At 45.0% G+C, this 13,565-nt stretch overlaps 2 protein-coding genes across 5 annotated transcripts in view; one reads left to right on the top strand and one right to left on the bottom strand.

Annotated features, from left to right (window-relative positions):
• The window catches only part of runx2a (RUNX family transcription factor 2a), a 51,978-nt gene extending 41,262 nt beyond the window's left edge, over positions 1-10,716 (bottom strand). Inside the window, exons 1-2 of one of the 2 annotated variants that reach the window (XM_062522611.1) lie at positions 10,598-10,716; positions 10,190-10,315 (exon numbers count right to left, since the gene is read on the bottom strand). In XM_062522611.1, coding sequence (XP_062378595.1) covers positions 10,190-10,247 — 58 coding nt within the window. In that variant the 5' untranslated portion in view covers positions 10,248-10,315; positions 10,598-10,716. Of the gene's footprint in view, positions 1-10,189; positions 10,348-10,597 lie in introns of those variants that run through there. The other variant, XM_062522612.1, reaches the window with a different exon arrangement.
• supt3h (SPT3 homolog, SAGA and STAGA complex component) overlaps positions 1-13,565 on the top strand; it is a 98,806-nt gene that overhangs the window by 12,674 nt on the left and 72,567 nt on the right. The window lies entirely within an intron of this gene.

Here is a 13,565-nt window from a genome sequence, read left to right as displayed (position 1 = left end):
CTTTGCTCTGCGTAGCTTAGGGACCCCATATGGGACCCGTGCACTTGCAGTGGTATTGGCTGTATTTGGTGTTGTTATGTTAAATGGGGTACAAAAACGTCCCAGCAGCCCTATCTGTAATTAGTGGTGGTGGGCAAGCAGGCGGGGGGGTGGGCGGGCGGGAGGGCGGGTGGAGTGGAGTGGGTGGAGAGGGTGTAGCGAGTGGGGTGGGTGTAGCGAGTGGGGTGGGCGTATAGGCGAGGGGAGGTAGAGGGAGGGAGGGAGGGAAGGAGTGTTGCAGCTGCCACTACACCCACGGGCTGTTTGGAGAGCCTGTCTGTCAGAACCAGCCCAGGACCCGGGCCCACATCACCCCGCCCCACCCGGGCCCACCCCACCCCACCCTGCCTTGCCTTGCCCTGCCCGGCCCGGCCTGCCTGCAGATGGTGGAGGATCATTGTGACATACTAGAACCACTTATTGTTTTTCCTTATTATGCAAGTGTGAGGCACACACACTATCACACACAGAGACATGCAGATGGACACACACACACACACACACACATACAGAAGCACACACAAACATACAGTACATACACACACATTCACACACACACACACACACTCTCAGGCACGCTCTCGTGAATGCCTCTGCATAATCTCTAGACACAGTTCTTGGTGCTCTCAGACAAACCCACAGGCTTCTGCTCTTTGTGAACCAGTGCTTTATCTGACAACGGCATTTGTCTCTGAAATTAAGGAATTGTAGGCATGTAGGCTTATGAACGGGAATCCGATGCCAAAGTAACGCGCCAACTTTTTGGGAAAATTAGCTAATTTCCCAGAACATTGGCGTGGTCCTTTAACTTTTAAGTATGTAAATATATTAAAAATGTAAAAAATGTAATATGTAATAAATGAGTGTACACACTGGGGAAGCTGTAGAAGAAAGTATGGAAGACAAAGCAGTTTTAATGAAGCCAGCTCAAGAGTGTTGTCTGGCAGATCTGAGTTACTACCCTTGGGGAGTTTCTCAGGAGCCTTGTATGGTCTGATTACATTCCAACGATTGTGTTAAATGTCACGATAATAATTTCCCCTTTGTATCTACTCTCTTGTTTACAATGGCGTATCACACATGGCACAAAAACATATGTGTCACTTCCCCGCGTCAACACGACTGTTGTTTCCAAAACTGAAAGCCCCCTTTAGCAGCTGACTCACACGCTCGCTGGATGCACAACATTACTGCATTATTTTCTTTCCCCAGAGCAATTAGCCTGCTCCCTGTAATTAAACACAATGTTAAATCTCTGGCTCGTCCTCTGGGATTTGGCATGTCAAGTCTCGGGCCTAGCAGCCCCCTCACTTCCCGTACGCCAGCGCTGCCTATAGCCCGCCCCCATTTACTGTAATCAAAGCTTGAGTACATTAAGGCAGGAGAGCCTGAAGTTATACGCTACGCTAAGCTATGCTGCTCAGCCCAGCAGCTGCTGGCTCCCATATGCTTTGCGGGCATGGACAGCGTATCTTTCCAGAGCTACCGTCTTCGGGAAGGGAAGCGCTCCTTGCTCTTCGCCCAGCCCCCTGTTTTACTTTGTCGGAGGGCCCTTTGAATGTTTTGGTAAACGCTGGATTGTTCCGGGTCCCGCTGGAAGCAAACAGCTCTAATGAGCTGGCTCTGGGCCTTTCTGGTTAACCAGCCTGTAATTTGGGGACTGAAAGGAGGCTCTCATCACTATTGAGCGTTTGTTTACCACAGTGTTGCGACTCCAGTGTTTCTGCTGAGAACGCAGCGGGCCCGAGCACTGCCCAGTTAACCCTTATTGTTCTCACTGATCACACACACACACACACACACACACACACACACACACACACACACACCTATATAAGAGTGCCCACACACAGACATGTTGGGACACACACAACTTGTGCATGTATTATTCCTATGCTATTCAGCTTCTGTTCATATCAGCAGTTTACTTGGTTTTATCCCCCTCATGAAAAGGCAAAATATACCTCGTAAATGATTCACTGCCTCTACAACTTCCTGACAGGCAGAGTGTTCCGCTACTCTTTTGGCTTCTCGTTGGGTTTTATCAACTTCTCACTTTTATGGTTGTGGAAAATTGGAGTAATGTTTTTTTTTTTCTGTAGTTTTTTTTTGTTATTGTGGTGCAGATCTGTTGATATCAGTTGATATGGTTAGCTGCAGTGCTATCTGCCTGTGTTTCTCAGACACCAGAGAGCTCTACAAAGCAAAGTTTTATGGGAGGCAGAGAGTGTGAAATCCAACACATTTGAAAAAGATATTCATCTTGCATAACTTGCTTGCTCCATTTTGCAAGCGCAAAAGCAGTGTGATAGAACACACACACACACACACACACACACACACACACACACTTTCATTAGAAACATGCCTTCCAGATCACTTTTCACAGAAAGAGAAAGAGAGAGAGAGAAAGAAAGAGAAAGAGGGAGAGGGCCAGGGAGAAAGAGAGAGAGAGAGACACACACAGAAAGAGAGAGAGAGAGAGAATGCTTAAGAGTGAACTGACAAAGTAGCATGTGCTGTGTAGTCTCCCAGATAAATGAAAGAAATTCCATGAAAAGTAACTCCAAACTGTTATTCAATGCCTATCGCTTCCTGCAGTTTGGCTTTGATCAATATTTTAAAAAGCTCTCCCATTCCTGCCCTTTTCATTCGGAGAATGTGTTTCAGATGCGTCAGTACAGATTTGTTTGTACCTATTTCACCCCCCCCTCATCTTTCCTATTTATTGAATATTCGTTATTGTGCTATTTTCATGTCATGTTTATTAATGTGCTTTACTGTGAACGTTCTAGGAGAAAACAGCGCAAAGTGCCTTATAGAATCTTGTCAGCAAAAAAAAAGCTTCCTCCAAAAACAAAAAAAAAGAACGCAAATCATTTAAGCATCTCTAACTGCAAATCTTTCCCCCGGTAAGTTGCTTCCAAAGAATTTTGCCATCAAAACAGTTTTCTGTGCCTGTATTCCCCCCATTGTTTTTGTGTTTTTCCGTTTAAAAAGGCTTATTTGAAGCCAAAGAGGAAAGTTGTAATAGTCAGTCTCCCCAGGGACTAGAGCCTTATTAATTCTGCATCAGCTCCTCTTCCAGTCCTCTTGATTTATGCCTCAAACGAGGCTGGCTCAGGAAGTCTAGAGAATACCTTCACATGGCCAGGGCTATCACCCTCTCGAGTCGCGCGCTAGGCGCTGAAACAGAAGCCAGAGTAGGGTGCTGTATCTGTGGCAACCCCCCCCCCCCCCCCCCCCAGTCTAACAGTGCCGGCAGGATGAGTCAACGGCCGTTTGAATTTGAGGAGCTGTTGAGGGCCTCTGGTGTTGGTCAGTCCACAGTGACTCCCGTGGGATGGGAGAGCTACGTGTGGGAACACCGAAGACACTCTCCGTCTGGATGTGAGGAGTCCCTACCTGGTCCCTACGTCTCAGACAGCATCTCTGTCTTCTCTTATCTCTGCAGTCATTACAAGGATTAACGTCGGCTAATTTAACGGCCACAAATGGGACAACAGGGTTTTTCTTTTTTTCTTTTCTGTGGTCCGTTTTGTCCCAGCAAGTTATCAGTCGAGTCATTGTGAATCCCAGGTCATGAATTCTGTTCTCGAACAGTGTACGAGAGTGTACTAGTGACTCTAGGTAAATCCCATCCACAGGTAATGGATGTTTGTCCTAGCTTGGGGTTATGCCTTTTAGTTAGCGAGGTGTAGTTGCTTGGATGAAGCAACATGTCAACACGATGCGCACACTTCAGCCGAGTAACCGAAGAGCTGTCTGTGATTGTGTGGTGTTCAGGTGACAAAGTGCCGCCACTGGACACCTGGCGTGCACTATACTGTGTCTATACAGGCTGCGGGGCGCACACATGCAAGGCCCCTTTAAGGTCCTCTTTTTCCCCCCCACACCCGGGGAGGACATGGACACCGCGGGGCCCGCTCAGGTCTGTCTGTATTAGCGTGGCGCTGGGGTGTCATCGGCGGGCTCGGGTTACAGTGCGAGGAGCGCTAATCCACGGCCCTTAGCCGGTGTGACGCGTGACAGACTGGAGGGGAGGCGTCCATCACGGCGGCGAAGGGGGGGTTGGGGGGGGCGGAGGGGGGAGCGTGTGGGAGCGTGTGGGGACGGGCACACGAGATGACCAGCATAGCAGATGATTCAACAGCAGCTCAATGTCAGCTCATCACGTCGTTCTCAGTCTGTCTCACAATCAATCAGTCTCCCTGCCAGTCTGTCAGTCTGTCTCTCTCTATCTCTCTCTCCCTCCCTCCCTCTCTCCATCCCCCTCTCTCTCCCTTTCTCCCTCCCTCTCTCCCCCTCTCTCTCTCTCCCTCCCTCTCGGTGTCTGGTCAGTAATCATATAGGGGAGCCGTTAGTCAGCAGCCAGACTCATCCCTTGTGCAGTATGTATGTGCTGTCAGAGATTATGTGACGTCACATTTACCACAGGGGGCTGACTGCTGTCTCGTCTAGGACAACAGACTATATGGCCTTAGTACTGGAGCACACCACACCTCTCCAGCAGACACTGCTCTTGTCTGATTTCTTTTTTTAAGAACAGCTTTAGCTTTTTCTGCACTTGTTATTGTACAACGGTTATGTAAATGTCCACTGTTTCCACTCGAGTATACATTTTCCAAGAGAGTTAACACAAAGCATCGAGCGTTTTTTTGAAGCCGTAGATGTTTGATCTGGACGTGGAGCTTAGAGGATGAGCTGGGTGACTTGACTACTGATCCATACTCCCGTGGCGTGGACTGGACACGGCCAAACTCATTCTTAACATTTTTGCACGTTGTTTCTCCACATAGTCCTTGTGTGTATCGTATTATAAATATTTTAAAGCAATGCCCCACTCCAGGAATATTCCACATTCCAGCTAAGGTTAAATCAATAAGGGGGGGAACGTTTTGGCTGTGTGTGTGTGTTAGGCAGAACAGGTAAAGCCTTGTTAAGTGCAGAGGCTCTCCCCTCTTGGAATCACTTCATTATGGTGGAATCAAAACAGCAAACTGCAGACGAACTTATCTGAACATTTTCAGTTTTTCTGCCCGAAAGTGCCTGAGGCAGAAACCATGCTTAGTGCCTGATAGAATTTCCTGATAAATAATACGCAGTGTTTTTACGGTCCATTGTCAAATTCAGTGAGCCACAGGTTATTTGTTATTTTTTGAAAACTTTATTTCATATTAGTTTCTTTTTCTTCCAAATTGCACATCAAGGTAGGTTATACATTTGCTCTTTTTTCAGAAAAACTAATCACTCCCAATACAGTTAAAATATACATAAAGGTCTCCAAAATGTCCAACCTGATCCTTATTCAATTTGTGGAAAATGTACTAAGTAATTTCACGAGTGGGATTGACTAACTCCCGGTGGCATTTTGTGGTGTGTGTTACCTCTTGCCGTTGGTGTGTGTTTTGTTTTGTAGCGGGGCATTAGGGACATCTCCCGCGCTCGCTTGACTCACAACGCACGCCGTCTCAGTTTAGACATGGGCTACACCACAGTGTTGAATTACAGCCGTGGCCATTTTTAAAGCACACTCTCTCTGTGTTGAAAACTCACTGCATGCAGCAGTACAGAGATGTTCTGGGCTACTCTGAGCCTCTGAACTGTGCCTGCTGCCGTGTCTGGTAATAGCACTGACTTGATGCAGTAGTAATTCCTAGCTGAGGTCTTCTAACTGTAGCTTGACTGTTATTCCTCTGTGTTCTTCTGTTTGTCACTTTGGATAAAAGAGTGTCAGCTAAATGAATACATTTAAAATGCAAATGTGTCGGAAACTGATGGGATGATGTTTACAAAGACAGAAAAATTCTGATTGTCAAACACAGCTTTGATCTTAATGCCACCCGGATGGCACTTGAAGGATCATTTGTGTTTTTGTTAATTTATAATACATTGAATTATTTTACCTCAGAGTCTCGTTGAACTGTAGTGTGTCACTTGGAGAGAAACGCTTGGCACGAAGTGGTCTGATGAATGGTTTTGTGGCTTGTCTGATGGTTTGTTGACTGGATTTCGACATAGCGCTTCGTTTAGAACTATTGTTGGTCTATTTATTGTTTTTCAGTAGTTGTGTGAAGCTTGGATCTGCCCGACCTCTCTGTTGAACATGGTATTTATTTTTTTAAGACGCTCAGTATATTTATGTTACAGGCTTAGTGATCTGATGTGCTTATAAAACATTTTAGTCTCTCTCTCAATCTCTCAAATGTTAAATTCAGTAGAAAGACACTAGGGATTTTTCAGCATAGTTTTTAGCCTACTGCTTTTATAGGTATTGCTGTCATTTATCTGGATATTGTTGCTACAGTGTCAAGTATAATATTTAACAAACATCAATAATTACAGAAATTCAAAGTTGACAAATGATTGTTAATTGTTATTTTTACATATATAAATATTGCTTGTACTTGTCTATCCATTCTTGATTAATTGATAAAAATAACACAGTTTTTGAGCATGTAGTTAAATTCATGGTTAAACTAGTACAGGTAGTTGAACATAGACATTTATATTCATCATGTATATCCATTTGAAACAAAAAAAAAGATTTGACTTGAGGATAGTAACCCAGCATTGTTTGGCAAAATTCAAGTCATGCTTCCAATGACACATAGTAGGGTGTTGGTCTTTTCTTAGGGGGGCTGTTTGGAGAGCTGGCTAACTTTGAAGTTTTTTTCTACTCGTATGAAACGCTGAGAAATGAGCGCGCTCGACAGTGTTGTCTGTATCGGGTTCCTCTTCCATTCTTTCAGTTTTTTTTTTTTTCAACTCATTCTCTTTTAAGTGTTTTTAACTCTCTTTTTTTCTGTAGGTGTTAAGCTGTGTGGTGTAGCTACAGTATGCCCTTCATGTCTGCACCCCCCCGTCCCCCCCTCTCCAATTATCAAAGAGTTTGATACATGACATGACTTAATTGTTTGTAAATGATCACAGGTCACCAAGCACAAGACAATGTGTGTAGGCCTCCATATTGCGTTTGCTCTTGCTATTGTAGGGGCAGAGTTCCCAGTGAGTCGATGTGGTCTCTGTGTGAGCGGTGAGATGCGGAGGCGTACTGTAGGTCCTGGGCGCCACACATGGAGAGTATTATTCCAAGCCCCAGTGCTGCCAATATGCAAAGTTATAGAAATGTATCCATGCAGCTGCCCGTCTTGATGTGAAGGCCAAAGTCAACTGAATGTGATTAAGTATTTGTCCACACCATTCCAAATTAACGTTTGTTGATATAAAGCATTGTAAGTTCTTTTAGTCACACACACTTGCACATGCACTGTCTCTCTTTCTCTCTTACAATTCCTCTCTTTCTTTCTGTCTCTCTCTCTGTCTCTCTTTCTCTCTCTCTCGTACACCACACACTCTCTCTCTCTCTCTCTTTCTCTCTCTCTCTCTCTCTCTCACACACACACACACACACACACACACACACACACACACACACACACACACACACACACACACACACACCAACTTATACACAGAAAAACCCACAATAACCCACTGAGGGACGCATGCTCTCCCAAACCCACACCCTTGTAAACCACACTTGATGGGTTCTGTTGAGAGATATCTAACAGGTATAACCTTCTCTGCCTTCATTATTTCTAGTAATCACACACACACACACACACACACACACACACACACACACACACACACACACACACTCTAGTCAGCGTATTAACTGTTGCAGCTTAGATGCGGGCTCCTAGAATACCCAAAAGAGAACGACCTGGTCACCTGTTGCCGTAGGAAACTGAAATCCGTTCCCATTCCCAGCGCCTGCTCCCCCTGGGCACGTGTGCTCTCGTTTTGGTTTGAGACATTATGTTTCATTAACCTCCAGCTCCTTGCTGTAAGTCCAGACCTCTAATAGTCCACAGCAGTCCCTCACCCGCTGCTGTGAAAGGCCAGCCGTCGGGCTCGCTTTCCCACCGTTAATGTTGTTTTCCTTTGGCCTAGTCGAGTTGTGATAACCAATTAGTTGAATTAACCCGTGCTGTTCAGCCCTGCAAGACCACCACCACGGTCACCAAATGAGAAGCACATGGATCTCCATACCAGGCACACGCTTGTAATTGATTAGCAATGGGTGAAAAAAAAAAAAAAAACCTCTGTGGTGTTTGTTTAAACATTGTTATGCTTTTTTTTTTGTGATATGTGCTGCCTCCGCTGTGCTGTCGAGAAGTTGAAATTCTCTCCCTCTTTTTTTTTGCTACTGCTGACATAAGTATGTCTTGCAGAATTAGCCAGTAGTTCTTGTTTCAGGCTAGCAGAGAGAGAGAGAGAGAGAGTCCTTTCGTTCAGTTTGTAAAAAGCAAGAACAGACCAGTAGTTCTAATGAACTGCAAGATCAATTCACGTCGTTGTTGAACACAACCAGAAAAAGCACTGAATGTTCCTGTTGGTTGAGGAGGATTTGTTTTGTCTTTTCAAGTCCAGGAAGGACTAGCCTGCGCATACACTGCCCTATCTCCGGGCCTTGTGGAGATAATTCTATGACAAGTATATTTTGGCATTATGGCATGAGGAAAGGTTAGGTTGTTAATGTTAGACGCTTTTCCCCTCACTGTTCGACTTGTTACATGTCATAAAAGAGCTAGTCTCAGGTCTGCTTCAGTGACCAATAAAGCTGTATTCCAGAACATTGTATTTGCTCTGTCTCCAGTACATTAATTTTACATTCTCTCCTGTGGTGCAAGCCCTTGCGTTTTGACACATATTTTCAGCTATATTTTTGGTTTTGGTGGGGGGGGGGGGTATATCTGGAATCTATTCTGGTCAAACGCAGTGCGGTAGCTTTGAGTTTCACGGCTCAATGGCTTTCCCCATGGTGTGGTGACACCTTCACTCATGGCTTGATGTAAGCGGACAGTGATGACAAAACCATGTACGCCGCACTGATCAGTTCACTCTGAATTTACTGGCAAGACTTTTCTAAGTCCACACAATCCCTGGCACGCCGTAAGGGGCATAACATGAGGGATGTCATAGCCAAAATGCTGTAAGTACAATCTTCATTCGCTAATCAGCAGAGACTTCACAGGTGTCCAAATTATTTAGCAGGCTGACCTCGTGAGTTTAATATGAAATACACTCGTATGCTCAACTCTGTATATGTTCATATAGATATTTTAGGATGACCATAAAGGAGGCTTTGACTTTACAGCCTAACATAAGTGTTTGAAATAAATCTACTCTGACTTTTCAAAATAGATTCGGTTTCCTCATGTACTTTTTGATATTTTGAGTTTGTTTGATATTTCAAATTGAAGCATTCCGGTTATGCATACTTTTTGGCATGTTTGTTGTTAAGGTGTCTGCATTTGACACATTTTTATCACTTCAGCTGACTTTACTCTCTCTTGTCTTGCTAAAATAGTTTGAGGATTTCTCCAAAATTCTTTCTTTTTCTTTCTGCTAAAATGATGTCTACAAAAACTGCCTCCGACACGCCACCACCCATCTTGTTTGATAAAAAGCCCCATTCAAGCAAGAATTTTATTTCCGATGCCTGCTTCCTGGTCTTGTTTGTAAAGGCAGAAATCAAAACTAGGCTGCTCAGGAAAAATAAAGACTCTCAATGATTTCCAGAAGAGAGACTTACAGACACACACATGTGTATAAGAAAATGTCTCTCACATGGGCTAATATGTGTACATTCAGACATTATAACTCTGTTAAGCTGGCCCAGCAAATCACCGGCCTATTCGAACACACCAGATCCCACACATAATATAAAACTATTCCTGCACCTCTTTAGAGCGTTTTTTCCTCCCTCCCACATCTTGTTTTAATGTGCGTCTGTAAATTGAAACAGAGTGAATGTTTATACGTTCGAAGCCTTTTTTTTCCGCTGCTGCTCTCCTGTTCATTCCACAAATGTAGTTTTAAGTTATACAAACATGTCAGCTTCTTAACATGTTTGCAAACGTAAACACGGCAACTATTAACCTCTCAGAAGTGGCTTTTTGTTTTCTGCTCGGCCGTAGATATGATCAGACGTGTGTAACTGGCTTTTGACCCCGGAGCCGGTGCCTCGGCGGAACGGTGCTCCTGAGTGACCCGAGCCTGAACCACGCTGCACACCAAAATGAAAATAGTTCTTTTTTTCTTTTTTTTTTTTTTTGCTGAACTCGAACAGAGCACTTACCCCAGAAGAAGTTCTGCTGACATGGAGTCACCGAACTGAATAGGCTGTTGGATGCCATAGCCACGCGTGGTTATCCTCCCTGGATATTTCTCCCTTTGAGGTCGTTATGACCTTTGAAGTCCTAAACTGAGGACACAGACCATATCAGGGATTATGGTTACTTCCCCCGACCAAAAAAGAAAGAGGAGATCTGCTACCCTCTGCACTCAATTTCACGAATGACACGTACAGTAAGCTCAGATGCTAAGAATGCCTTACACAAGTTGGAAATAAATAAATATCCAAATAATAATAATAATATTTTTTTTAAAACGACGAAAAAAAAAGCCGGCACAAAACTTTGGATGGAGCAGAATTTGCTGTATGTACAGTACGAGAGTGAGTGTGGTTAAAGAGTAGGCTACTTACTGGGTTGCTGGGGCTGTGTGACTGGGCTTGACCCACGCTCATTAACCCTTTAGGCCCCAGTGGCTCCCTCCTGTCGTCCTGGGGAAAAATCTTGCACCGCACTTGTGGTTCTGTGGTTGTTTGTGAGGGGAATGAAACATTCTCACCATCCAAAAACGTGTAAGCTTTAAAATGCGCTTTTTTTCCCTCTCAAGTGCCGTTACTGGAGAAGCAGGGTCATGTGTTTGTGACATCAGAGCACAAAAGTTAAGTGGGACAGCCTATCGTCTTCCCTTTTTTCCTCCCTCTCTCTCTCGTTCTCCCTCCCTCTCTCCCTCCCTCTCTCTCTCTCTCTCTCTCTCTCTCTCTCTCTCTCTCCTTCTCTCTTGACACTGGTACAGCAGTTCTCCCTGACATCCAGAGGGATGCAACTTCAGCGCTGTGAGTCAGAGAAGGAGTGCTCAAATGTTCACCAAAGCTCCCTCTCATTGGCAGGCTGGGCGGATGGAAAGCAGAGACTGTTTTTCACTCTCCCTCCCTCCCTCCCTCTCTCCCTCTGTCTCTCTCTCTCTCACCCTCCCTCTTTCTCTCCCTCTCTCTCCCTCTCTCTCCCTCTCTCTCTCTCTCTCTCTCTCTCTCTCTCTCTCTCTCTCTCCCCTACCCCTCTGTGTCCCTGCCTCTGCTGCTCTCTTTGGCCTCCCGTCTTTGTTATCATATCAGTGGAGAGGCGGTTGGCACTGTGGCAGTGTCAAATTCTTAACAACTGTGACGATTAACACTAAATTACAACTGGGGACCACTACATCAGCGAAGGGTCTGCTCCCCATTTCAGTTCCTCTCTCTCTCTCTCTCTCTCTCTCTCTCTCTCTCAGACTGTCACATCTCTCTCTCTCTCTCTCTCTCTCTCAGAATGTCACCTCTCTCTCTCTCAGACGGTCACATCTCTCTCTCTTTCTCTTTCACACTGTCAAATCTCTCTCCCTCTTTCTCTCGCTCTCGCTCTCTTTCTTTCAATCTATCTATCTATCTATTTGTCTATCTATCAATGTAACTCTATCTATATTTTCTGATCCATGTTCCTCTCTTGTCCTGTATTAATTGTGTGTGTGTGTGTGTGTGTGTGTGTGTTGCTCTGGCTGTCTGACCCTGTGCCCAGCTCTGAGCTCTGAGCTCTTCTCACAGACGTGTCAGTCTGGCGTTGTCATGAGCGGAGCTCTTAAATCATGTCTGTCTGCCTCTCGCCCGCCCGCTGATCCGCCCGCCCACCCGCTCCCTCGCTCCCCGTAGCCCTCAGCAGTAGTATATTACTGTACCACCCCGCACTTCTCTTCTCCACACCGCACCTCGTCTCGTCTCGTCTGGCCCAGGCGTCTGAGCGAGCAAGTGCCTCCACGCGGAGAATTAGGGCCGATGATTCCTCCGTCTGCCCGGGGCTTTGGCTGGGCTTCATCCAGGGGCTGCTCAGGCTCAGGTGTGTGTGTCCGCAGGTAGCACACCTGGAGCTCCTACTGTACGTCAGAGCAATCAAGCTTCAGCGTAGTGTTTGGAGTTTTCAGTGTAGTGTTTGGAGTTGGGTGGTGATGAAGCTTCAGCGTAGTGTTTGGAGTTGGGTGGTGATGAAGCTTCAGCGTAGTGTTTGGAGTTAGGTGATGAGATCATCTGTTGCGTTGCAGATAAGTGTTTATTATGTGAAGTAGTGTACTGCTCTTACTGTAGGTGTTAGAGCAGAGGGCAGGAAACATGAATGAAAATAAACAGATATTGATGTTTTATTCTATTGAATAATTAATGCAATGGAAATGGCATACAGTAATTTCCTGTGTATTAGCTGCATTGTGTGTATAAGCCGCAGGACAGTGTTTTATGCAAGTGTTACAGAACCAAAACCATAATGATACCATATTAACTGCCCCTGTGTATTGAACTCAGAGATGAAGACATTTTGCAAAATCAATGTATAAGCCGCGGCTAGTAGTTTTTATTATGATAGTCTTCCCATAACTTAATGTACACAACAAGGTCATGAACTCCATACATTATTACCTAAAAGCACACAACAATGTATTTGTACTCTTCATTCATGGATTTCTAAGGCTGTGTTTTTGCATAATTTCCATGAAAGGGATGGTGTGCGAATGGAAAAAGCTTCCTTCTTTTGTAAAAAACAAATGTAGATCGATATAGAAATCATGGAAAAGCCAGTGGCAGGCAAGGATGTGGCTTTACAAAAACAGGAAATTCTACCCACAATGCAATGTTCTATGAACTCCCCCTCAATAAAGTCGGCTGTCATCTTAGGCCTCAGAACAAAGTGAAAAACCGTCAGTGCGGGAATGCAATACTGTACATGGAGACTATCGATTTTAGAGAGCCAGTCAGTTCTTCTGTGGGTCACCCTAAGCACTTTGTACCATATTAAAAGGACTGTTGCCATTCTGAAGCTTTGTTAATATAGATTTCATTTGAGTTGAATTTTTTTCCCCCCTCTAATATATGGAACTTTTATCATTTTGCCTCTGAGCAATTTTGAAGGTTTTATTCAATAGTAAATATAGTTAAATTTTGGAGTGCAGCGAAATTTTAATGGACAAGCTCCTTTTACTGCGCTAGATTTACAATGTGCTGAAAGATGCTCGAGGGTACTGGCATCTCTCCCTCCAGATTTCCTTTCACATTCACTTCTTGTTGTTCTTCCTTTCGATAGCGGCTGGAGACAGAGCTCTCGCTCAGTAGGCACAGTGAAACCCTCGTCTGTGTACCACCACCGACGCCTCTCCAAGCGCGCGGTGATAACATCTCACCGTAATGGCAGTTTATACAAACCGTAGGTGCTATGGCCTAATAGCACCCCCTTGTTCCGGCACATTCTGGACTTGATTATTTATCCGCCCCCTTCCTGGAGCCCTTTGAGGAGTCAATTCTGACGCTCTGTGTCCGCTCTCTCGTTCGCTAGCTCGCTCGCTCGCGGCTGCCTGTCGCCCCAGCAGAC

This window comes from Sardina pilchardus, chromosome 20 (assembly GCF_963854185.1).
Source record: "Sardina pilchardus chromosome 20, fSarPil1.1, whole genome shotgun sequence".
Classification (NCBI taxonomy): domain Eukaryota; kingdom Metazoa; phylum Chordata; class Actinopteri; order Clupeiformes; family Clupeidae; genus Sardina; species Sardina pilchardus.
Note: the sequence above shows the minus strand (reverse complement) of the source record. Positions and strands in the feature narration are given on the sequence as shown.